The following is a 26,131-nucleotide window of genomic DNA, read 5'->3' as shown; positions in this document are numbered from 1 at the left end:
CAAACCCATTGTCTAGACTCTAGCCTCACTACCCACTGGTGAGACAACTTTTCTTGGCCACAAGACTTGGGTTATCCGTTCCCTTTAGGAGTGTTGCTTCCTGCCTCCCTTTAATTTCCATTACATTATGGAATGTCCATTTCCTAATGTAATTTTACATTATGGATTGGACATTCTGTAATGTAATGGGGTGCTAGAAGCAAAATTTGGTGGTGCAGAAAGTTTTACTCTCCCTTTAATGTTAAGTCTGCCTATTTTTCAAGTCCTTAATCCATACTACTACATTTCCTTCCACACTCGTTATATATACTATTCAAGTTGATAAAAGGAGGCATATGATGATTGAATCGAATGTCGTTTTTTATTATTTTATAGTTTGATCAAATGTTAAATACACCTTTAAGCCACCCAAGAATATTTAGCTAAATTACTTCTAGTTTTGTGTATGTTTACTGGATTTTGTGTATTGTTTTAGCAAACAGACATATCTTAATGCTTGTCCATGTCTGGTAAAACAGAATTGCCTGAGTGATACTCACATGTTTATAGGAATACAAAAAATATAAAATTCTGGATATGGTGAACAATCAAATTATCAATGGTATGAATTGAGGTGGAAAATTTGGCAAGCTGGATTGTAGGACATCTTCGACGCAGCTTGCTCAAACTTCTTGACGGCAGCTTCATTTTCTTCTAAGCTTGTTTCAGTGAATAATTGTTGCCACCAAGTTGAACTCCGCATTTTAGCCTTAACAAATAAAGCAGAATGCTTATATACAAGTGAGGATAAGAAAATGATCTTCTAAAACAATATTACTATCATTTATAAGGTGAGCCCTGGCGTGACTATAAAGTTGATTTGCTGCCTTGTAATGTGACAAACAAAGGTTCAAATTCAGGAAACTGTTGCCTAATATTATATTGAGCTCTACAACATGAACCGATATCATTATACGGGTAATCCAGCTAGCTCAATTAGCATTTGTCATTAACAGTTAATTATGCATGTGCTTTGTTGAAAGGTTGATTATCTTACGTGGTCCAACTGCTAGAAAATCCTCTTCATTGCAAAATGGTTCCAAAATTCAAAGATAATAGTATTTAGCTCCTCTAAAGTAAGAAGTAGACTTTAGAAGATAAAGTGCAATTATAATCGTTTATTAGAACATATAATATTGCGATCAAATGAAACACATAAATAACAAATTATAAAGTTGTTAACATCTCAATCGTTAGTTGTTTTCTAATCACCAAAAATAACTGCACTTTATTCTCTAAAGAATATCTCCTACCTCACTTTAGAGGAGCCAAATTGAAAGATAATCGATAACAACTTTGGAAGAACCGCACCATAAAAGCTAGTTGTAATTGGAGAGTTCAAGGCCTTATAAGCCCCACGCCAAAATCTCATACTTCTCCAATGTAGGACTCAAGTCTTTGTACCTTACAATTGGATCCTAACATCCCACCATGCTCCACAGTCATCCCTTTGACTAGTCCCCATACAAATAATCGGTGTCACCACTTGCTCCACCCTTTGCAATTCAGAAACATGGTGAAAAATTCTATTACCAATTGATAAGAACCTTCGGAGAACCACACCACAAAAGCTAGTCACTGTAGTTGGAGAGTCTACAGCCTTATAAACCTCACACCAGAACCCAATACTTCTAATGTGAGACTTGTGTCTCAGTTTGCAATTGGATCCTAACATCCACCACATTCCATAGTCGTCCCTTTGACTAGGCTCAAGCAAACACTGTAATGCTAGCGCCACCACTTGCACCACCCGAGTGCAGTTAAGAGACACGGTGAAAAGCTTTGATATCAATTGTAAGAGCCTTAGGAGAACCATGCCACAAAGGCTAGCTGTTGTAGTTGGAGAGAGCCTAAGGCCAATCCAATACTTCCAATTTGAGACTCAAGTCTCATACCTTACAATTGGATTAATACGGACCAGAAAAGTATCAAAACAGGGAAACAAAGAAAAACAATACAAATGAGAGGAATTAAGAGCTTTATTGATGATAATGGAGTGATTACAGACTTAGGACACAGTAAGCCTAATTCTGACCAGAGCGAGGCTCCTATAGGGCAACTAGAGCCCCCTATTCATTCTGACAGATCTAGCAATAAACTTTTGATACCTCTCTCCTCTAACTGCCGACTCCTTATAATGTGGAAATGATTGGTTGCTCCCCTCACTCTCAGCCATGTCACTGACTGCTAGCCACTATTGACCTTCTTACCCCTTCTAGAATAAACTTGCCATATCTTGGGTCCACCTTTGGCATGATGAATTAACTGTGACTGTGGATTATTTACCTGGGCCCTATCAATACTTTCCTCTTCAATTTCAACCTTGTCCCCAAGGTTGAACTTAGGAAATTGACTTTTGAACATCAACAAATCCTCCCAAGTCGCCTCTTCTACTGCCTTCCCCTTCCAATGCACTAGTAACTGCTGCACCACCTCTCCCTATTTCTGCACTTTCGTGGAAGCTAGCACCGCTTCAGGTTCTGCTGTGTCAGTCAAATCTCCCTCCATATGATCTGGGAGATCCTCTTCCTCAAAATATTGTCCTACTGCCTTCTTTAACAACGAGACATGGAAAACTGGATGAACTTTTGACCCTTCCGGAAGCTTCAACTTATATGCTACAGCTCCAATCCTTTCTAAGATGGGGTAAGGCCCATAATAACGAGCAGCTAATTTGGCATTAATCCTAGTAACAACAGAGTTTTGTCTGTGTGCTCTGAGTTTCACAAACACCCATTCTCCTGGCACAAAGCTTCTGTCACTGCGCTTTTTATCAGCTTGATTCTTCATCCGGTCTTGTGCTCTTTTTAGCTGAAGTTTTAGTTGCCTGAGTGCTTCATCTCTATCCAGGAGATCCCGCTGTACAGCTTCCACCCTTGTTTCACCTTGTCCCCACCTTATCATAGCTGGAGGTGGTCTCCCATAAACTATTTCAAAAGGAGTCTTCTCGGTAGCACTATGGAAGGTGGTATTAAACCAATATTCTGCCCAGTGAACCCAGTTCATCCATGTCCTAGGTTGATCAGAGATAAAGCATCTGAGGTACGTCTCCAAGCATCTATTAACCACCTCTGTCTGCCCATCAGATTCTGGGTGATAGGCAGAGCTTACCCTCAGCTGTGTTCCTTGCATCTTAAACAATTCTCTCCAAAAACTGCTCATGAACACTGGATCTCTGTCACTTACTATAGAAACTGAAATGCCATGCAATCTGACAATTTCCTTGCTAAAAACTTCAGCTAAACTTCTTGCAGTGTAGGGGTGTTTGAGGGGAATAAAATGACAGTATTTTGATAACCTGTCAACCACTACAAATATAGCTTCATACCCCTTAGACTTGGGTAACCCAGTAATAAAATCCATTGAAATATCCTCCCATATGCGTTCAGGAATGGGTAATGGCTGCAGAAATCCTCCAGGGGAACATGCTAAATACTTCTGTCTTTGGCAGACATCACAGCTTCTGACAAACTCCTGAACCTTGCTCTTCATCCCTATCCAATAAACATTTTCAGCTATCCTTCTGTACGTCTTATAGAAACCTGAATGTCCACTTTGAGGAGTAGCATGGAACTCTTGTAACAGTATAGGGATTAAAGTAGAATGTTTGGATATCACCACTCTATCTCCATAGAATAAAATTCCTTGCTTGTACACATATCCAGGCCTGGAATCAGGATTCTGCTGCAGCTCTGCAATAATCTTCTGCAACTCCTCATCTTGACTTACTTCAGTCATCACATGTTGCTTCTGGTCCCATTGTACCAAAGTAGTGATGTTGCTTAACTCCATTCCTTCATTAATTCTGGATAACGCATCAGCCCCTTGGTTCAATCTTCCTTGCTTATACACAATCTCAAAGTCATAACCAAGCAGTTTGGCTGCCCAGTTTTGCTGCTCTGCAGTGACTATCTTTTGTTGCAGCAGTTGTTTCAAACTTTTCTGGTCCGTGGATACTGTAAATTTTCTTCCTAGTAAATATGGCCTCCAATGTTGTATAGCCATCACCACAGCCATCAACTCCTTTTCATAGGCAGACTTGGTCAAATTTCTCACTCCAAGTGCTTTGCTAAAATAGGCTATGGGCTTCTTGTCTTGCATCAGTATAGCACCTACTCCTGTGCCCGCTGCATCACATTCAATCACAAAGCCTTTGCTGAAGTCAGGCAAAGCTAGCACTGGAGAGGTGGTGAGTTTCAACTTCAATTCTTCAAAGGCATCCTGAGCTTGCTTTCCCCAAATAAAATTGTTCTTCTTTGTAAGCTCAGTCAAGGGTCTTGCTATCCTCCCATAGTCCCTTATAAATTTTCGGTAATATCCAGTGAGTCCCAAGAACCCTCTCACCCCTTTTACATTTTTTGGTACTGGCCACTGTGTGACACTTGCTACTTTACTAGGGTCAACAGCCACCCCTTCCTTAGATATGATATGGCCCAGATAGTCCACCTTGGTTTGAGCAAACTGGCATTTTTTTTCATTTGCCACCAGTTTATTATTTGCCAGAACCAGCAGCACTTCCTCTAAGTGTTGTAAATGATCTCCCCAACTTTGGCTATAAACCAAAATATCATCAAAAAACACAAGGACATGCTTCCTCAAAAGCAATTTGAACACTTCATTCATGAGACTCTGAAATGTCGAGGGAGCATTCATGAGCCCAAAAGGCATCACAAGGAACTCATAATGCCCCTCATGAGTTCGGAACGCTGTCTTATGCACATCAAACTCCTTCACCCTGACCTGATGATAGCCTGATTTCAAATCCAGCTTGGAATAAAATTGAGCACCATGAAGTTCATCTAGCAACTCTTCAATCACAGGTATAGGGAATTTGTCTGGTATGGTTACCTTGTTAAGAGCACGGTAGTCAATACACATACGCCATGAATTATCCTTTTTTTAACTAGTATTACTGGGCTAGAGAAAGAACTGGTACTGTGGCGTATGATTCCGACAGCAAGCATTTCCTTCACCTGTCTTTCAATCTCGTTCTTGTGGTGATGGGGATACCTGTAAGGTCTGACATTCACTGCATTCTGCCCCTCCATGAGGTTAATAGCGTGCTCTTTTCCTCTAATGGGGGGTAGACCAGTTGGTTCTTGAAAAACTTGTGAGAACTTGTGGAGCAACCTTTCCAGTTCTTCTTGTTGCCCTGGTGTTAGGATCTGATTCTCCTTCCTTTGTTCGTGTTTCTCCATCCCCCAAAATCCACCATGTACCTCCTGTTTGGACTTCCTTAAAATGCTCTGCAACGCCACCATAGACTCTCTACAGTTTTCCAGGCCTTGCAGGGTAACCCAGCGCTTGTCCATCCAAAAACTCATCGTTTGTTTCCTCCAATTAATGATTGTATCCCCCAATGTTTTGAGCCATTCCATACCCAACACTACATCAATACCTCCTAACTCAAACAAATGTAAATTTGGGCTCAAAGTGAAATCCCCAATGCTCATTTCCAGTTTCTTACATATACCTTTGGTAATGGTCTGGTACCCATCACCTAGCTTAATCCTCCTCTCCGGGGTATCATCTACTGGCCAATCCATCTTATACACTAATTTTTGGGAGATGAAATTATGTGTGGCTCCACTATCCACCAAAATAAGCACAGGAACACCACGCACAATGCCTTGAAACTTCACGGTGTGATGATTTTCTTGGGCAATGTGATGCAAATTCAGTATGCTACACTCCCCACCTTCCTCCTCATCCGTATCTTCCACTTCCACTGCCAGGATTTTCGCATCAGAGTTTTCTTCCTCCTCGTTCTCTATCACCAGGACCCTCAACTGCTTGTCAGGACATTGATGCATTGGATGAAAGGCTCCTCCACACTTGAAACACAGCCCCTTCTGTTTCCTTTCCATTAACTCTTGATAGGATAAGTGGGTAAAGCCCCTATCACGAGGCCCATGTTTTTTTTTGTCTCCATGGGTTGACCCATCTCTCTTAGGCCCAATAGATGGCCCTTTGGACCCTCCAACTTCCTTTCCTTTTACCAACACCCAATCATTACTGCCCCGTCCCCCACTAAACGACCCGGGTCGTTGTGACCCATTTCCGAATCTGGAGCTCCGATTGAAACCCGACCCATTTTCTCCTTTCACTTCTTTCTCTACAGCACGTGTCACTTGCAATAATTTGGAGCGGCTCATTTCCCCCATTGCTGCCAAGCTTCTTACCTTCCCTCTTATCTCAGACTTCAAACCATGTAAGAAGTACCCCAAAAATTGCTTACCTGAAAGTTTGGGTATCTGAGCAATGAGATACTCAAATTCCAAGATGTACTCCTCTACTGTCCCCTCTTGCTTCAGCTCTGTCAGCTGCTCATATACATCACCGTCACCATGCCCCCCATACCTTTCCAGCAGCGCCTCTTTCAGATTCTCCCACGTTAGTTCACCATCTTCTCCGATCAGCGAGTTGAAGAAGTGAATGGTGGGTCCTTCCATGCATAGCTGAGCCAAGTTCACTTTCACCTCCGGAATGGTGTCTTGAACCCTGAAATAGACTTCTGCACGCGAGATCCACCCCGCCGGATCCTCGCCGTTGAACGCCGGCAGCTCTACCTTCTTGACGGATTGACGAAACTCCGTCATCGTGTCACCTTTGAGGTTACTGAACGATCCACCAGTACCCTTCATCTTCTCCGGTGACCCCTGGTCCACCGTCGCCGTACTTTTCCCCGTACTTCCTTCTCCGACGTGCAACGTCTTACCCAAACATTTTTCCAGCAACGCGAACAAGCTCGCGTGGTTCTCCTTCACTGTGTTTTGAACATCAGCTAGTGTTGAACGAACTTCAGAAAGCTCGCTCTCCAACGCTTCGACCCTAGCTTCCATTTGCTTGAGCACGTTAGTTTTCTTTGGTGGCATCCACTGGCTCCGTCGTCGGATATCCGGCAGGTCGGACCAGTTTATTACGGACCAGAAAAGTATCAAAACAGGGAAACAAAGAAAAACAATACAAATGAGAGGAATTAAGAGCTTTATTGATGATAATGGAGTGATTACAGACTTAGGACACAGTAAGCCTAATTCTGACCAGAGCGAGGCTCCTATAGGGCAGCTAGAGCCCCCTATTCATTCTAACAGATCTAGCAATAAACTTTTGATACCTCTCTCCTCTAACTGCCTACTCCTTATAATGTGGAAATGATTGGTTGCTCCCCTCACTCTCAGCCACGTCACTGACTGCTAGTCACTATTGACCTTCTTACCCCTTCTAGAATAAACTTGCCATATCTTGGGTCCACCTTTGGCATGATGAATTAACTGTGACTGTGGATTATTTACCTGGGCCCTATCATGGATTCTAACATTCCACCACAATCTACAGCCCACATGTTCACATAAACTGACTATGCACTAACCCTTTGACTAGTCCCAAGTGAACATTTAAATTCCAACATCACCACCTATGCCGCTCATTTGCATATGAGAAATATGGTGAAAAGCTCTAATACCAATTTATAAGAACTTTAAAAAATCACACAACAAAAGGTAGCCATTATAGTTAGAGTCCAAGGTCTTATAAAACCACACACCAGAGTCCCATACTTCCAATGTGAGACTCAAATCTCATACCTTGAAATTGGATCCTAACAATAATATTAGTGGTTAGACAAATGATATTTCATTATTTGAGTCCTTGATTGCCAAAACTTAAGTCCTTTTTATCATCTTATGAATAAAGTTCTGGAGATAATTTAAAAACAGAATTCATCATCTGCTTAAATCCGAACGATTTCATGTTAAAAGAAAAAAGAAGTATGGTGAAGCATAACTTTAGTAGATAAAAACCCATTTATGAAGATGAAACACCAGGTCACATATCAAAAATGGATCAGAAGACATCAGGTTTTAATCAATGAAAATATGAAATGCAATTTAGAACATGTGAAAGAAGTGATTTTAGTCCAATCAATAGCAAAGAGTATTAGAAAGGTGTTAGCCAGCTGGAGAATGCTACTCACCGGGCGGCCAAATTTGGATAATTGTGCTATTTTAGCTCTCCGTTGACCTGGGTAGCCTGAAAAGACAGGAAAACACAACATAGAGTTAAAATTCTATTCAAAAGTCAGTTTGGTAATAGGTAAAAAATTTGGAGACAAATTTTTCAGACAATTTTACTTATAAAACTAATCCAAGTATGTAATCCCTATTTTTAAAGGTGTACCAAACTCAACATAGAGTTAAAATCATTGAAAGGCATAGCACATCCAAAACACAGAAAAACAATACTCTTGAATGGAAATTTATTTAGTTGGCAAAAAGTTGCATTCGGAGTTTGGGAGGTTACATTTATTTCAAAATGAAGTACCTGCAAAAATAATAATACCATCAGCAGATACCCTTGCTAGCTCGGGAAGAGATTTGTTCAAATATTTTGGAGACAGGTAATCCAAAGCATCTGACACTATAACATGAGAAAAAGACTTTGCCCTGTATGGTAAAGGGAATTTTATATCTGCAACACGTACAATGCCTTTCTGCACTAGAGCCTTGCAGTTCCTATCAGCATCCTCTATGTCATATGGCTCCACACCCCATGCTTCAGTTTCCCCTTCTCTTAAAAATTTGGCGACCACTGAACAACTCTCAGGGCCTACGTGTAAAACATTTTTCATGCTGCCACCATATGCATTCTTCAAAACAGGAATTGCACTTGAAACTTCAAAAGTGCATGAAAAGTCACCTGCAAGATAAAACAATTTTGAAACTTGTTAACAAGAGAAGTTTAAGGAATGCCTTTCCAAGATAATGCATGTGAAAGAACAACTTCATTTTTGCTAATCAAACTGCAGTTTGACCTGTTTTTACTAGGATCAGTCAATATTTTTAAGAAGTGAGGTATGAAAAAAACACAAGTTTGTTCATTCTATTTCACAGTGGCAAAGAGCAAGAATACAAGGCAGATTTTTTTCAAGGATCTATTAATTTAAAACTAATAATAATAATAATTGGGGTAGGGAATGACCAGAAAGGCAGAGATGTCATCATTTGAAAGTGATCAAAATAAAGGCATCTTTCTGCATATGGCCCTGAAATTTTTCAATATGCAAGACGATCATACATATTTCAATTTAAAAGGAAAAAATATGTTCCAACTTCTGATTATAAGATAGAGATTTATTTTTCTAAATCTAATAAACCTCTAGTCATCCTCCATGCTCATGCTAACGTATTCTCTCCAATTATAAACCTTCCCTCTGATTATAAACTTTACAGACAACTTTTTTTTTTTTTTGATCGGCATTACAGACAACTTTTCTTAGAGAAATACTACTTATACAACAATTCCAGCACAAACTATGCAAAACTGCTAAGGTAGAAATAGAGTGACCCTCTTAAACCTTTTTAAGTCAACTCAACTGCAGCTGCATCAGCTGTGTTGTACGGGATTACTATGACAGAGATAGTGGAAAAAACTTTCCTTGTTGTCTGAATAATTTGTTCTCAGAAGATTATCATCTAATATAAAACCCAGAATAGGGGGCAAGTTCCTCCCTATGTAAATGGGTGCTAAATATTGATGGAGAAACCATAAAACATAGTAAAAATGATAGCAGTTTCTATAATCAACGAGATGAGGAGCTGCTCTAGCAACCAGAGCCCTCAACTCATAGGTTTCATAACTTCATATCATGAAAATTTTCCATGTTCCCTAGGTGCATCCTGATTTAATGACATGGAACTTTTAGAGTATTGCTAATCACCATATTATTTTGCAATTGTTGCCTAAAATAATTTCCCAATGCGTGGAACTTATTCCAATTTGTAATGTATTAGCATTGCTTCCCCTTAACATCCTTGCAAATAAATGCTAATGCTTTTTATCAAGCCTTATTGCTTCTAAAAAGTAAAAATAAAAACAGCAAAAAGCAACCAATAATTTAAAATAAAGTAGTCCCAATAACATTCTGAAGACATGGTAACATTCTTACCTTCAACCCTGCTAACCACATCCTTTCTTCCTCCCAAAACACCTGTCCACTTAAAAATATAAGATTAACCAGCCCATAAACATTAGTACAATAAGTTACTTACATTCAGGGTAGTTTAGTATATCCATAAAAATGGGGAGAGAAATGTGTATAATTAGAATACACTGATAGTGTAAAGATTTTAGCTTTTCACATTGTCATCCTGCAAAGATTTTAACTTTTTACATTGTCATCCAATCACATATTGTTGTATAACTGAAAATTGTCAATTTTTATAATAATTACTTTACATGTCATATCTAAAATGTTTTCTAATTATCCAATGGGTGTAGCTCAGTTGACAACACACGCGAAATTTGTGGGATCTGAATCCCGCACAATACACTCTTGGGGAGGGAGGAAGAGCTTTAAAATTAAACTAAAAAACAATTGAGGGATAAATTTTTGCGGTGATTTCACATAAGAATTTGTCATCCATTGATTGTCACCCCCCATTTTTAGGAATATAGAAACTAGCCATTAAAGACAAACAAAGCGTAACATTAAAAAGAATAGGCTAAAAAAAACCTTGTTACCTGACCCGCTACAAGCATAAAGGATGAGAAGGATGGCTCCCTGAGATTTTCAATAAAAAAAAAAGTAAAACTGTTAATCATCGTAATTATAGTACTACATAAACAGCATCATCCCAGTTCCCATGTATCAAATAGCATCAAAATAAAACACACACACACAGAAACAAGATGGGAAAAGTGAAAAGTTACAAAGAGGACAAGGGATATGGAGAGTAGAGGAGAAGATTTGGATTTGGAATGCAAGATTCTTGAAAGACCGCCACGTCTCGTGGAACTTGCTTGTCTCCTTGTCATTGTGCCTGCAAATTGCAAAACAAACATCACATCACCATGATCGATAATGGAATTGAAGAAATGAAAATGAAGAAGGGAGAGTGAAGCACCTTAATTAGATCGCATTCATAAATCATAACCTTAACCGCGTTCAGCAACGAAGGGAGTTTATAGATCTAAATCTATCTATGAGAAAGAAAAGATATAGCAATAGCAAGACATTACATTGCAGCACTAAACTTAAACAACAGATCTCACCGGCAAACCGCACTACCCTCATTCTGTTCTATTCTATTCTACTAAAACGCGGCATTACAATTAGTAAATATATGAAATATAAATATTCATTATTAAATTTATTATCTTTATTATTATATTTAGTAAAAAAAATTATAATGCACATTATGATAGTAGATTTACTATATAAAATAATATATATTTTTAGTATATTAATCTAATAATTATAAATTAGTATATTATTGTAAATAATAATTTACATCACATTATAAATTATAAATTAGTATATTAATATAAATAATATTTGTATTTATTAATTTAAATTTTTATTATATTAATAACCTATATCATGATATAAATTATGTTATTTTATAAAACTTTTAAATAAATTGCTAAGATCATACCTTGTAAAAATTCTTTTCCCAAGCACTTTTGGGTTAAATTAGTGAACATAGCTTGCGATGTTCAAAATACAATATTGATAAGATAATTATAAATAAGACTCTTTATGAATTATGAAAAGAGGGAGATCTAGCATTTCATACTTTCATCATTTTAAATGTGAGTGTTTTATTTTAACGCAATAAATCAACTTTATTCTAGTTTTATAAATATTCCTTTAACACGGTCTCTTACAATATCAAACACCTTTAACACAGGAGATGATGTGTAAACCCTTTTTAAAACAAAATGACAGCAATTGTTTCATGCCCTTCCCCGATTGCTTCTTGCACTTTTGATATTGCTTTCAAAATACTTCCCAAATTGTTTCTTACATTTCTCATATTGCTTTTGGAATTCTGAAAATAATATGAGAAGTGCAGAAAACAATTCGGGGGACTGCAGGAAAAAAACACTTCAAAGTGGCTCGCATGTTTCAATAAGTCTATAGTGCTTGAAATATCGCCCTGGGTTGGTTCTGCAAGAACAAAGTTCACAATATTATGAAGAAAAATCCTTGCTTTAATTTTGTTATGTGAAACTTTAGCATAAAATTATACGGAACTATATATATATAAACTTTTGTTGTTTTTTAAAAAATAACCCAAGATATAATACAAATTATCATTTTTCCATGTGAATAATATGTTAAAAAAAATAGAAAATAAAACTATTTTCTTTCTTTCAATTACTTAGAGTCAAAACCAAAACAACAAATAAGATTTTCAAGAGAAAAGTCATTTTAAAAAGATTTTTACTTTTGAATTCTAATCTCTCTTTTTTGTAAGATGAATAATATTGTATATCCTTCTCATTATATATATTCACTATTGAGGATTATTATGTGTAGAAATAATGGCAATTAATTCCTTTTTAATCCAAACGTTTATTTTGATTTATAACTCCTGCTACCAATTTAAAAGTTATAAAATGCTTTATTCTGTTGGCAACTTTGTATATGGCACTTTCTTTTTTATGTATGGGAACCTAAAGACAAAGAACAGCAAAACAAAACTAGTTGTGCCTACTGTCGGTTAATTAAATCAAGTTAAAAAAATTCACTGTTTTACTAGAAGTTTGAAAAGTTGAATTCAAACATTACAGTTGTTGCACCGCCGGTTAATCTTAGATAATAATCATTTAAAATTTACTTTAAAGTAGATTCAAGAATATTGTAGATGTTGGAAATTTCCTTCACCACCTAACCGAACCGCCTACAATATTTCTTAAGCTAATAGGAATTGTTACTTAGCCATTAAGTGTTTCTTATTTTATTGCTTAGTTTTGCCTATAAAAGGTTGCCTATGTAACATTTTGGGTAGAGTAAAAAAAAAATAGTGAATGAATATGAGAGATTAATGTGAGAAACTCTTCTCCTATGTACAAGAGTGTGTATTTTTTATTTCAATGTTAACAATTGGTATCAGAGTCACAAAGTTTGAGTGGTAGTGTGAGTAAAAAAAAAGAGTGCATGAGGAACAAGAGCATTCTTAATGGGTAAAAACAATAGAGAGTTGATATACTTGAGAGAGAGATGGATACAATTACAATATTGTATGGTCTAGTCCTAAATTAGACAAGAAATTAAATTTTTATAATTAGGAAACTTTGATGGCTACACATATGAGAGCTCACAATATCTAGAGCTTTGCTGAGATGAGATTACTGGAAGGAGTAGATGATATTGCTAGGAGGAGAGATCAGCTAGTGTTGTCACGAATTCAACAAGGGGTTGACTATTCCATTTTTGACAAAATCGTAAAGGCCAAAACTGCTAAAGAAGCATGGGATATTTTGAAATTGTCTTACAAAAGTGTGGAGAAGGCTCAAAAATCAAAGTTGCAATCTACGTGAAGGGAATATGAAAGGTATGAAATGTCTAGTTATGAATCTGTGGAACAATATTTTTTACATAAGATCAGGGAGTATGGAGAAGACAACCTTGATAACAAGGTGGTAGACAAAATTTTATAGACGATGTCAATGATGTAATGACTCACCTCGTCGCTACGATATCACTAATTCTAAAATGCGATATTTCAATTTAAGTGAAAACTTCATTAATTTGATTATGAAAACGAGGGTAAATTTTCCATGATATACATTCACCAAACCACACACAAATACATGAATAAATACATATATACATTAAACCATTATACATCATTCACATGTCAGAACATAATTCAGCTTTTACATGCATCTAAACCTAGGAGAACATAATTCATTCGCGAAGGTTACCAAAACGAAGTCTATTTTATAACAAGGCAAATTTTACAACGTCTCATTTTCAAGGATTTTTCAAAGGAAGTGTAAAAACATCCAATAACGGTACCCAAGTCATAAGAGATGCAAAGATAAGCTCAAACTAATCAAGAGAATGCTTAGAAATCACTGTTACCTCGAAGAAACCGCGAAGGGAAGGTCAAGAGCTTCATACTCTACCGAATCCTCGAGTTGGTTTTAGAGGATTTCAATCCGATTAAAATGTTCCTCTCCGTGCGGTGGTCCGGCGGCAAGCAACAACGGCTCGTGGCGGTCACCGGTGGTCGTGGGTGGTGGAGGAGGAGGTTTGGGGTGTTGGGTGAGGGTTTGGGGGAGAAGAGGGGAGAAAAATGCGTGTTTTTACGCTGTTAAACATATTTGTAACCTACAAGACTTGTCCAGGTGAAACTTTGCTCGCCTAGGCTAGTTGGTCCAACTCAGACTCGCCTGGGCAAGTTCTGGGAGAATCCCTACTCCAACATGTTTCATTGCTTCTATGCAAAGGTCATATCTCACACTCTATATTTTTTCATAAATCCCAATGATCAAAACACGCAAATGTGGGTTGCGAGCTTACAATCCAAATTTGAAGGCAATCCCACGGTTAACAAATATGAGATCATGGTTTTATCGAAATAGGTTTTGGGTCAATCTCGAAATCACACAGTTCCAATGCAGATCAATCAAACTCCACATAACCTAACAACCATACCAAGCAGTTGCACAAGGATAATTCACACAACACTTCAACTAATCCGAATTAATCAAGTAATTAAATAATACAATAAATACATCAAACATCTATTTTCAGTTATGGAAATTTCAGGGCGTTACATATGAAGTTTGATCATATGGTGACTACAATAATTAAGTCCCATGACACAAACACCATGATGGTAGCAAAGTTATAGGGAAGCATCAAAAGCCATGTGAGCAGAATCTTGGAGAAGACAAAAAAAAGTAAATGAAGAAGCACTAAATATTCAGGTGAATCTCAACAAAGTTGCGGAAACTAGTGGGAGTGCAAAAATTAGAGCCCATGATAATTTCAACAGTAAAGGAAGAGGAAATTTCAGAGGTAAAGGCCAAGGAAATTATAGAGGCAGAGGTTGAGGGAATTTTAATCAAGGAAAAGTCAATAATTTTGTACCATCCAACCAAGGAAGAGATGAAAATACTTTTGGTGCAACTAACCGAGGAAGAGGTCGAGGTAACAACTACCAAGGTCGAGCAAATTTTAACTACTTCTATTGTGGAAAGTTTGGGCATAGAGCTTATTGTAGAATCAAACAACATGGAAACGTTGTGGAAAGCCAAAATGTTGGTTATAATTCTAATACACAACATAATTTATTTTTAGCCAGTAATACTTGTTCTGAAAATGAAAATATTTGGTATTTGGATACTGGGGGTAGCAATCATATGTGTGGGAAATCTACTGAGATTTGGTAAGAATGCAAATATCCCTATGATGGGGAAATGCCAAAATTACTATCAAGTTGAAGGATGGTTCTCAAAACGTTATCTCTTATTTTTTTCTATGATCATGGTCTTTATTGCAATTTATTGAGTATAGGACAACGATCAAAAAGGGATACAACATGCAGATTCATTTTGACTATTGTACGTTGATTGACAGATGTCAGATCCTAATTTTGTCCGGACAAATTTTTCAAAAAAAGACAACAAACAAAAAAAACAAAAAAAAAGAAAACAGAAGAAAAAAGAAATAAAAAAAAGGAAAGAAAGAAAACATACAAAAGAAAGTAAAAAAGAGAGAGAAAAAAAGGAAAGAAAAAGAAAACGGAAAAAGAGAAAAAAAAAAGGAAAAGAAAGAACAAGAAAAAGAAAAAAAGGAAAGGAAAAAAATAAGGAAAAAAACAAAAAAAGGAAAGGAAGAACACTAATCACACCTCCATTCTGTTGGATCAAGTGACCTCGAAATAATTAAGAAGGGGGGTTGAATTAATTATTAATGTATCTTGACTAATAAAAATTTATTCTTCTTAATGTTACTAGATTCAATTAGGCTTTTACTACTAAGTTAAGAAAGTAAAGAACAATAACTTAACCAAAAGTAAAGCGGAAATTAAAAGTACACAGCGAAAATTAAATAGTGTAGGAAAGAAGAAGACAAACACAAGATTTATACTGGTTCGGCCACAATCCGTGCCTACATCCAGTCCCCAAACAACCAACCGGTTCTTGAAATTTCTTTCAACCTTGTAAAATCCTTTACAAGCCAAAGATCCATAAGGGATGTACCCTCCCTTGTTCTCTTTGAATAACCAAGTGGATGTATCCTCCACTTGAACTTATCCACAAGAGATGTACCCTCTCTTGTTCTCAGTATAACAACCCCCAAGTAGATGTACCCTCTACTTGTACCACAAAGGATGTACCATCCAATGTGTTGGGACAAAGAATTCTCAGGCGGTTAGTTCTTTGAATCTTTGTAAGGGGAAACAAAAGATATCTCAGGCGGTTAGTCCTTTGAGATCTTTTGTTTAAGGGGAAGGGAAGAATCAAAAGAATTCTCAGACGATTAGTCCTTTGAATTCTCTTGGAAAGAGAGAAGGGAGACACAAAAGAATTCAGGCGGTTAGTCCTTCTATTCTTTTGGCAAAGGGAGAAGTGAATGAAAAAGAAGAATAGCACAAGTTTTTGAGCAATGAACTTTTCTTGGAAGAGAAAGTATTGAACAAAAACTCTTAGAAAGAAGTTGAGAAAATGAATCAGAAAAATCTGTAAAAAAAACTTGTTATGAAACTTATTATTAAATTCATGCCATGGTCACATATTTATAATCACTTGATGACTCAAGTTAAAGTTTGTGACTCTTGACAATTTCTTTAAAACTAGTCACCTTTTAAAAGTTGTGACTTTTTTTAAAACTGTCACTTAAAAAATTGTGACTTTTGAAAAAATCTTCAGAAACAAGTCAGTTTAAGAATTGTGACTTTTGGAAATTTATTTTTCGAAATCAGTCACTGGTAATCGATTACCATCAAGGTGTAATCGATTACGCATCAATAGATGTGACTCTTCATTTTTAAATTTTGAAAATCAAAACATTTAGAAACACTGGTAATCGATTACAAGTATTGTGTAATCGATTACACAAGTTTGAAATGATTTGAAATTTTTTTTATCACAAGTTGTGACTCTTGAAATTTGAAATCTAACGTTTTAAAACATTGGTAATCGATTATATGCTCATGGTAATCGATTACAGCTTTGTAAATTAGTTTTGAAAACAATGCTGGCTACTGGTAATCGATTACTACCTTCTGGTAATCGATTACCAGAGAGTAAAACTCTTTGGTAATGATTTTGTGAAAACTTCTTGTGCTACTCAATGTTTTGAAAAACTTTTTTAGTACTTATCTTGATTGAGTCTTCTCTTGATTCTTGAATCTTGAGTCTTGAATCTTGATCTTGATTATTCTTGAATCTTGATTCTTGAAACTTGATTCTTGAATCTTTGGAATTTGCTTAACTCTTGATTCTTTGGCATCATCAAAATAATCTTGGAAGACATTGCTTCCACACTTTTAGGCACATCCCACTTCTTTCGAGCATAGCCAAAATGAAGTAAAAACTGCTATTTACACCATCCTTTTTTCGATTTGGCTCTATTATTTTTTTTTTATAATTGTCTGGTTAGTTCATAATGTATTATAAATATTCTGTCACTTATTTATTTCTCCCATGTTTTAACCTCGCATCTTTAATTAGTAAGTGTATTTCCTGCTTTTATTCTATCCCTTTCTATTCACATTCGATTTATTTTTGTGTGTCTCGTCTATTGATTACTTAACGTTATGTTAATCATTCTGAAATTCTATGTTAGTATTCTTTAGTACACGCTTACATTCTGTGCATTCCATGCTGGGCCTCCAACTTGCTTGGTGGTGTTTTAATAAATGTGTGGGTAAATTTAGCGAATTTCATATTGGGTCTTCGACTTGCTTGACTTTGCGAAGTATATCGCAAACTTGAAGTCCTTTTTTCACATTATGTGCACTCCATGTTGGGTCTTTGACTTGCTTGGTGGTGTTTTAATAATGTGTGAGTAAAATTTTGTGAAAATCATGTTGGGTCTCCAACTTGCTTGACTTTACAAAGTATACTTGAGATTCTCTCTTTTCTTCACAAACAAATAATCATTCAATTCTTCTTTTTTCTCCATAAAATTTGCACATTACTCGAGATCGCTTCAAGGTCCAATGCCTTAAGCGATTCTCTCTACTGTTTTCTTAAAATTTAACGTCGTTTCAAGGTCCAACGCCTTAACGACTCTTTGTCACGCAATTAAAACAAATCTTTCAAAAAAAAATCAACACAACACACAAACTGTTTTCTACCCAAAGAACTATGTAAGTTTGATTTTCTCATTGCACCTAAAGATATGTACGAGCGAGGGCAAACCCCTTGTTGACCTAAAAAACTAAAAAAAAAACATAAAATTCCTTTTTTCCTAAAAAAATAAAATTCACTTTCTTTTTTTCCTAAATAAACAAAAGATATAACGAACATAACTCATGTTCTCAAGGAAAAATAAATAATTAAAAAGTCACTTTATTTTTAGCACACTCGATTAAAGGTTGTCGTCTTCATGACGAGCACGTGAGGTGCTAACACCTTCCCCATACATAAACAACTAAAGCTTTGAAGTTAGATATATTTTATTATTATAATACATGCTTATATATTTGTTAAGCATATTGTGTGTGTATATATATATATATATATATATATATATATATATATATATATATATATATATAGCTATATATTTATTTATATTAATATTTGATGTTTATAATATTGTAGTGTTGTTATAGTATGATTTTGAAAATTATTAAGTGTTGGAGTTTGAGAATATTATGGTTAGATTTGAGATACATGTGTATTAAGTTGTGAGCTATAAATAGTGCAATCACTCAATTGTAAGATCCTTTAAGGACAAAAAGTTAAGGCGCAATGAGTTTTGTGGTGGTGGGTTCCATTGTGGAAACTCGACGAATTTAATCACTTGAGGCGTGACGAGTTAAAATGATTTTGGAAATAATTGAGATTTTGAAAGCGATTGAGTAGTTGTGTGTATTGCATATTTCATAGGTAAAGTCTGTGTGTTAAAATATTTTATGGGTTGGACCTGAATCAGGAGGGAGAGACCCTGACGGACTCTCCAGAATACACACTCGGTTTGAGTGCTCCTGATCGAAATATTCCTTTAAGCCTGTGTCGATCCAGCATGGTTGGAGTATTCTGACAAAATAGAGTGACCTTGACTGATCTCCCTGTGATTTCACATAGTGAGAGTGACCTGACTTACCCACTATGAGGCATGTCTTGTCATGTACTCCTAGGCACCCAAAGAGATTTTTCACTGAAAATGGTACCACATTGCATGTAGGCTTAAGTCTAGTATATTTGTTGCATAACGCTTGTGTTTAACTTTCATTGAGTTAACGATTGAGGTTTTTGTGTTATTTTTTGGAGTGTGTGAACTTGAATAAGTGTGAATATTTATGTGTGGTTTGATGGAGTGATGTTGTTTATGTAAATTTAGCTCTATGTATTTATATGTTTCACATACTCTAGTGTTTTATTTTATACGAATGTGATAACTCATTTCCGGTATGTGTTTTGTGTTTGGGCCGAATGTCATTTTGTTTGTGACCATTGGTGAATTATTGAATATTTGGAATTGAATTTTACACACCAAAAACAAAATGAAATTTAATTTTAATTTTTTTTAAAGAGATTCTAAGACGGTTCTTTGAAAAATCATCATAGAATCCTTAATTTTTTAATTTTTTTAAAAAAAACATTCTAAGATGGTTTTTCAAAGTCTACATTCTAAAACGGTTTTTTTTAAAAACGTCTTAGAATCCCCAATTTTTTATTTAAAAAAAACATTCTAAGAAATTTTTTTGAAAAATCATCTTAAAAAATCTGCATTCTAAGATAATTTTTGGAAAAATCATCTTAGAATCATCAATTTTTTTAATTTTAAAAAAAATATTCTAAGATGGTTTTAGAACAAAACTGTCGTAGAAATTCTACCCTTCTAAGACGGTTCAAAAATTGTTGTGGAAAGTCTTGATTTTCTACTACGACGACTTCAACAACAATTAAAAATTATCATACAAAATCTCTCAAAACCATTGTAAAAAATAGTCTTCTTCCAATAATTCTCTTCCATTGAAAACATAGTAACCATGTGTTTGGATGAGGGATTTAAAAATTTCTAAGAAATTCAAATACACAACATTTTGATTGTCTTGATTTAAATTCCTTTCATTTTGTAAATATTTTGTTTGGATGAGGCAATTCAATTTCTTGTATTTTAATTTCCTTATTTGGATAAAGTAATTTAATTTCAATGAAATTCAAATTTTCATTTTTAAATATTTATTTAAAAATTAAAATTTCAATATTGAATGAAAATAAATATGAGTCATTTTTTAAACAGTTAAATATTCAAAATAAATTTAATGCTATACTATATTGAATAATCAATTTTTTTTAATATTTAATAATTAAATAATCAAAATAATTTTAATGCTAAACAATTTTGAATCTTACACAATATTCTTGTAGTAACACACAAAAATTGGATTAAACAATACTGCAAAATTAAAGATGAATGATATGTAATTCCTTGTTCTTGTTAAAAAAAATTCAATTACATAGTCTCGCAATAATTTTAAAAAAAATATTGAAATTAAAAAATTACATAATTTAAGGACAATTATTTCATAAAAAATTCAAATATTGATATTAATTTCATTGTTCGTAAGAGAAGAAAATACTTCAATCCATATCAAGACCTAAAATCATATATTATCAATACTCAATCATTCACGAATTATTTTGCAAATTAGATGGTCCAAAACAAATAACATAATAAATTTTTTTTAGAATAATCAACTTTTTTTTCTTGCTTTGTAAGAATGCAATTCCTCTCTATTCCTCGTTTGCAAGACATAGAAGAAACAAAATAATATAAGTCACAACAGGGAAGACAAATAACTATAGTGAAAATATCACTTCAACTAGGCATAAAAAAGACAATTTTATAATTTGAAAGTTGAAATTGAAAATGTAGACAAAAGGTTACTCACCAAGTTTCATTTTAGATGTGTTAAAACATAGTCTTTTCGTGAATTGGAAAGGCTTTCGCAATAGCTAACTACTTTGGATATCTAGCTAACCATTTGATAGCTTTAGCTCATTGTTGTCTATTAAGATTTGGTATCAAAGATACCTCACGTAAACACTCCTTGAATATCTTCATCATCGACTTTACCATCCATTTCTTCTACCATTCGGTCAAAAGAGTTGGTCATTCTATCCAAAGAAACTGTTATTCCTTCTTTTTCTCCAATATTTGTCTTGTGAGAATGAATGTGTGCCAGAAGAAGTTGAACCTTGTCTTTTTTCTTTTGTATTAGAGCTTGGTTCTTCTAAGTCTATAGTAGTAGTAGCACCTAACCCCATGAATTCCACTTCATTTGTCTCTCTACTCATCGCTTCATCAGCATCCATAGCAGCTTCAGCTCCATGACCAGTGGCTCTATCTTTACATAACAAATAGCAATATACTAAAGAATACTTACAGTGCAATATTCATTCCAAGCATTTTCATTCTCAACTGTGAACATGTACTTAGTGTCATCCCAATCAAACCCGCTCTGGCCAAGGATGTCACTTATAATACCATACCACAATCTTCATAATTTGAGGTTTTTGATATTATCTGATGTGACATTAACATTGAAGCTTGTAGACAACATTGCCGCTGCAACATTCAATGCTGACCTTTCCCAACCTCCGTCACCCTTGTTGTCCAAATTCCTTTGATTTCTCTACATTAGCCAATACATGTTCCATCTCCAAATTTCATGTAAAATAACTTCTTGTTTCCTCATTATTTTTTCCTAAAACTTTTCTTTTGCCCGTCATTTTTTCATTAGATGACTCCATTGAAGTTAATGTCACTTATTTAACCTGCACATAACAAATATTAGATACAACCTACTTTATTCATTTGATTAGTCCACTGCACAATCATAGAAAATATCTTAAGAAAAGTTTTTATGCAATAGCAAAGTACATAAAAGTCTATCTTCAATAGCAAAGTACAATAGTAACAAAGGACACAAAGTTTTTCTACAATAGCAAATTACATTTAAAAAAAGAACTATCCTTAAGCAAAGTCTCTTCTAACTTGATAGTTAGCGAACATATTCATAGCTAATGTATCTCGAAATCCTGTCCATTCCTCAGTAGCTTGAATAGTTGTGATATCATCTATGACATTATTTTGAACTCATTCCCTTGATTGATGGATTAACACTTCGTCAACAACAGATAAGAATTCTAAGTCTTGAACTTCTAAAAGTGATCAGTTTGTTGTTCGTCTCTTATGAAATTGTGTAACACAAAACAAGCATTGATAATTCTTATTTGTTTCTTTATATCAAAAAATGAAGGAGTTCTTATTATACTCCATCTTTTTTTTCAAGATCCCATATGACCTTTCTATTGCATTTCGGGCACTTGCATGACGAAGATTAAATAAATCCTTGTAACTTTGAGGGGTGTTTCCAATCTACTCATTGAGATGATATCTAGTCCCTCGATATGGTGTTAAGAATCCCAGACCATTGGTATATCCCGCATCCATAAGAAAGTACTTGCCTACAATGTTTAAAATAAAAATCATAGGCTTAAACTAGACAAAAAAAAAAAAAGAAAAAAAATTATTTCCAAGAAATATTACCCGTTGGAATTTCAAGTTTGTTTTGACAATGTAATACATCTTGTAATACTCGAGAGTGTCCTACATATCCTTCCCACCCAGGTAACACATAAATAAACCTTAAATCTGGACCACAAGCGGCTAACACATTTGTAGAGACATCATTCTTTCTATTACGATATCTAGGTCTCTCATCAGGAGAAACTGTAACCAGAATATGAGTCTCATCAAGTGCTACAATACATCTCTACAAACAAGACAATTTTTTTAGATTCTAAGAAAATTTTATAATTAACTAATCTCTCCTAACAATTGATAAACTTTCCTCAAACCATCTCCACTTGTTTGCTTCCGCACCTTCTAAAGTATAGGGTTGAAAATTCAAATAGTTTTTGCTCACTTTTATTACCACTCTCAAGACATCGTTGAATTGTCTATTTTTGGTTTCTTTAGATCTACAACAACTAAATTGCACTACCCTATACTTTAGGTTGTGAGCAAGGATATGTAAAAACATTGCTACTACTTCAGTTGTTGGAACATTTCTTGTTCTTACTAATCCACCCTTTTCTTCTAAAATTCTACAAAGGTTAAAAAATGCATTTTTACTAAGCCTCAACTTTTCAATGCAATCTTTCTCTGTCCCTCTATAAAGATGATTAAGGAAGTTGCGACGTTCTAGTTCCTAATTATGGGTTGGTTCCTTAACAAAATAATTATTATGATACCATGTCACTACACCAATGACCATATGAACAACACAAGCAGCAACTAATAAGATTATCTTCTTATACTCTTCTCTTTTACGTCTTCTTGAAGTAATTGCAGTGTTAACTATGTTAGGATCCATTTCTTCTCAATCTGAACTGCATGATAATGATATAAGATAATATGTGCATATACTATTTTGAGATTTAAAACAAATATCTAGGTAAAAGATGTAAAACAATGATACTAGTGCAATTTAGAGTATAGGCAAAGATGATCAACTAGAAAAAAAAAAACTAACAAAGTTTCGTATATTAGGATCAATAAAATAATAGTAGACAAAGATGTTGAACAACATTGCAGAAAATGTTGCAGTTTTTTTGGCCAATGAATTATTTGTACATTATTATCCTATCACACCTTTTTTATTGATTATGATATATATTTTGAAAACATATTATCTTCTAATTTGATGATTATACCAGGTTTGGGTGTTGAATTCTCGTAATTTTTAAAGGTGTGGCAAGAGCTGCAGATTAAGGTGGATAAATTATCTCAGGCCTGATTTGAAGAGAGGAGCATTCTCACAGCAAGAAGAGAACTCCATTGTTGAACTTCATACAGTCCTTGGCAACAAGTACTAGTATATTTTGTTAGTTAATATTTTCCATAGGCATAGAAATAGTTAATATTTTCCATCATTATTTTCTTTTTCCATTGTATTATTCTTCTTGTTCCTCTTATCTCTCTGTCTTTAGCTTTAATTTTGGTTTTTCACTTGATATTTCAATGGAGACTGTAGGACTAGCTAGGCTTGCCCGCAGGAGTGAAGTTTGATCCCATAGACCAAGAGCTAACAGAACATCTTGAAGCCAAAATGGAGGCAAAGAACATGAAATCACACCCTTTGATAGATGAGTTCATTCCCGCTATTGAAGGAGAAGATGGAATTTGTTATACCCATCCAGAGAAGCTTCTAGGTGTGAGATATACACAGCGTGAAAATATACTAGAAAAAAATAAATTTAATTCACCTCCCATTAATTTCTAACTCTCATTATTCTCTAACATGCAGTGTTAATTAGTGTTGTTTTCTAACTATCTTATTCAAAGTTCCATACTATTTGTTAAGTCCCAGTTAGGTCCCTCTTTCTTTTAATTGGTATTTTCAAGAAACTTATTTTTTTATTAATTAATATTATTTATTAATTATTAATTTTTTGTTAGCGGTAAAAATTAAATCCACCATCTTTTCTTTTTTCTTTCTTTTTTATCATTAAATTAATCTTATAATTCCACTTGCTTAATATAATATGAAAAAGGGTTTTATTTTTCAGTTCACCAAAGTCGGCCTAAGTTTGATTTTGGGTGTGTGGTTGATATATGCATCTAATTAACAGGAGTAACAAGAGATGGGTTGAGCAAGCACTTTTTCCATGGACCTTCAAAAGCTTACACAACTGGGACAAGAAAGAGGAGAAAGATTCAAAACGAATGTGACTTGCAAGGTGGAGAAACCCTGTGGCACAAGCCAGTGATGGTGAACGGAAAACAAAAGGGTTGCAAGAAAATTCTAGTCCTCTACTCCAACTTTGGAAAGAACAAAAAGCTCGAGAAAACCAACTAGGTGATGCACCAATACCATTTGGGGCAGCACGAGGAAGAGAAAGGAGAGGTAATGGTGTCAAAGATATTCTACCAGACACAACCAAGGCAGTGCAACTGGTCAAATAAAAGTGCAATAACTAGTGAAGGAAGTGGAGAACCTAACAACAATAGTACTGGTAGAAGGGACAGTGGAAGTCGAAGTTGCTCTTCTAAGGAAATTGTTACTCACAGATATGAGATGTCTGTTGTTGTTGGTGTCCCTCCAATGACAAGTTTCACTACTCATCATCCTTTGGATATTCAACAACTAAAACTTGATCACTTTAGCTTCATCCCTTTCAAGAAAACCTTTGATGAGGTATATATACACTACAACTAACTTCTATGCCTATGGCTACTACTGCGACTACTTCTATGCTTATGGATAGATATCCCCTTAAAGTTTCTTCCACCTCCAAGATCAGCAGTGGCAACAACAACAACACCCTTGACAGGTTTAACAACTCCATCACTAGTTTTGATATGATGGGAATGGGATATTTTCCTTTCCAGCACCTCAACTATGGACCAAACATGGGACTCACTATTACTCCCAACAACACTCCACTTTGCTTCATACCAAGTTCCACTTCTTCTCAAATGATGTCAGAGCTGAATTTCACCATGTTCCATTCTATGTTTCCAACACATGTAAAACCCACTGTTAGTCTTCACTCTAACAACAACAACAACAATAACAACCCTTCTTCAATATCCTCTGATGATGTTCAAAACTAGGAAGCAGGTACCATCAGTAACAACAACAACAACAACAATGCAAGCAAAAACAATGGGAGCAGTAGCTGCAACATCCAATTACAAAGCAACAACACAATAACATAGGGGTTGCAGTAAGCAGAATTTGCCACCAAGGCAGAACAATAAGACATTAAATGGTCTGAATATCTCAACAACACCCCTTTCTATCTTGATATGCCTCTTCTCATCTCTGCTTGATATGCATCCTCTCAACTCTACTTCACATGCCTTCTCTCAACTCTCAATTGAAGTACAGGTTGGGACTTATTCAGTTTTAATATCATGATTTATGTGATGCCCTTGACTTTTAGCTTAGTGATTATGTGAACTAACAAAGTAACAATACAATTAGTAAACGTACTATACCATAAGGATATGTGAGGGCATATGCCAAACACATATTGCTTTTGTGTCTGGGCCTTTTGTTTTGTAATTGTTTTGTTTTCCTTTGGGCAGGACCAGCAC

The 26,131-nt window shown here is 35.1% G+C and overlaps 1 protein-coding gene, 1 long non-coding RNA gene and 2 pseudogenes across 2 annotated transcripts; 2 read left to right on the top strand and 2 right to left on the bottom strand.

Moving 5' to 3' along the window:
* Positions 1–417: 417 nt before the first annotated feature.
* Positions 418–11,089, bottom strand: LOC100783342 (uncharacterized). Its single transcript, NM_001254621.2, is given in 7 exon segments — positions 418–748; positions 8,015–8,070; positions 8,362–8,736; positions 9,986–10,027; positions 10,561–10,600; positions 10,750–10,859; positions 10,944–11,089. Coding segments are annotated over 6 exon segments (771 nt in total). The 5' UTR covers positions 10,855–10,859; positions 10,944–11,089; the 3' UTR covers positions 418–595.
* LOC106798730 (uncharacterized) lies at positions 1,200–8,004 on the bottom strand. Its single transcript, XR_001388397.3, has 2 exons — positions 7,335–8,004; positions 1,200–2,325 (listed from the first exon to the last, which is right to left on the bottom strand). It is a non-coding gene; the product is annotated as an uncharacterized lncRNA (long non-coding RNA).
* A 3,726-nt stretch (positions 11,090–14,815) lies between the features above and the next one.
* LOC100789204 (NAC domain-containing protein 75-like) lies at positions 14,816–25,247 on the top strand (annotated as a pseudogene).
* Positions 25,248–25,258: 11 nt separating this feature from the next.
* On the top strand, positions 25,259–25,864 carry LOC106798851 (transcription factor MYB61-like; annotated as a pseudogene).
* Positions 25,865–26,131: the final 267 nt, after the last annotated feature.

Source organism: Glycine max, chromosome 5, assembly GCF_000004515.6.
Source record: "Glycine max cultivar Williams 82 chromosome 5, Glycine_max_v4.0, whole genome shotgun sequence".
NCBI lineage: Eukaryota > Viridiplantae > Streptophyta > Magnoliopsida > Fabales > Fabaceae > Glycine > Glycine max.
Note: the sequence above shows the minus strand (reverse complement) of the source record. Positions and strands in the feature narration are given on the sequence as shown.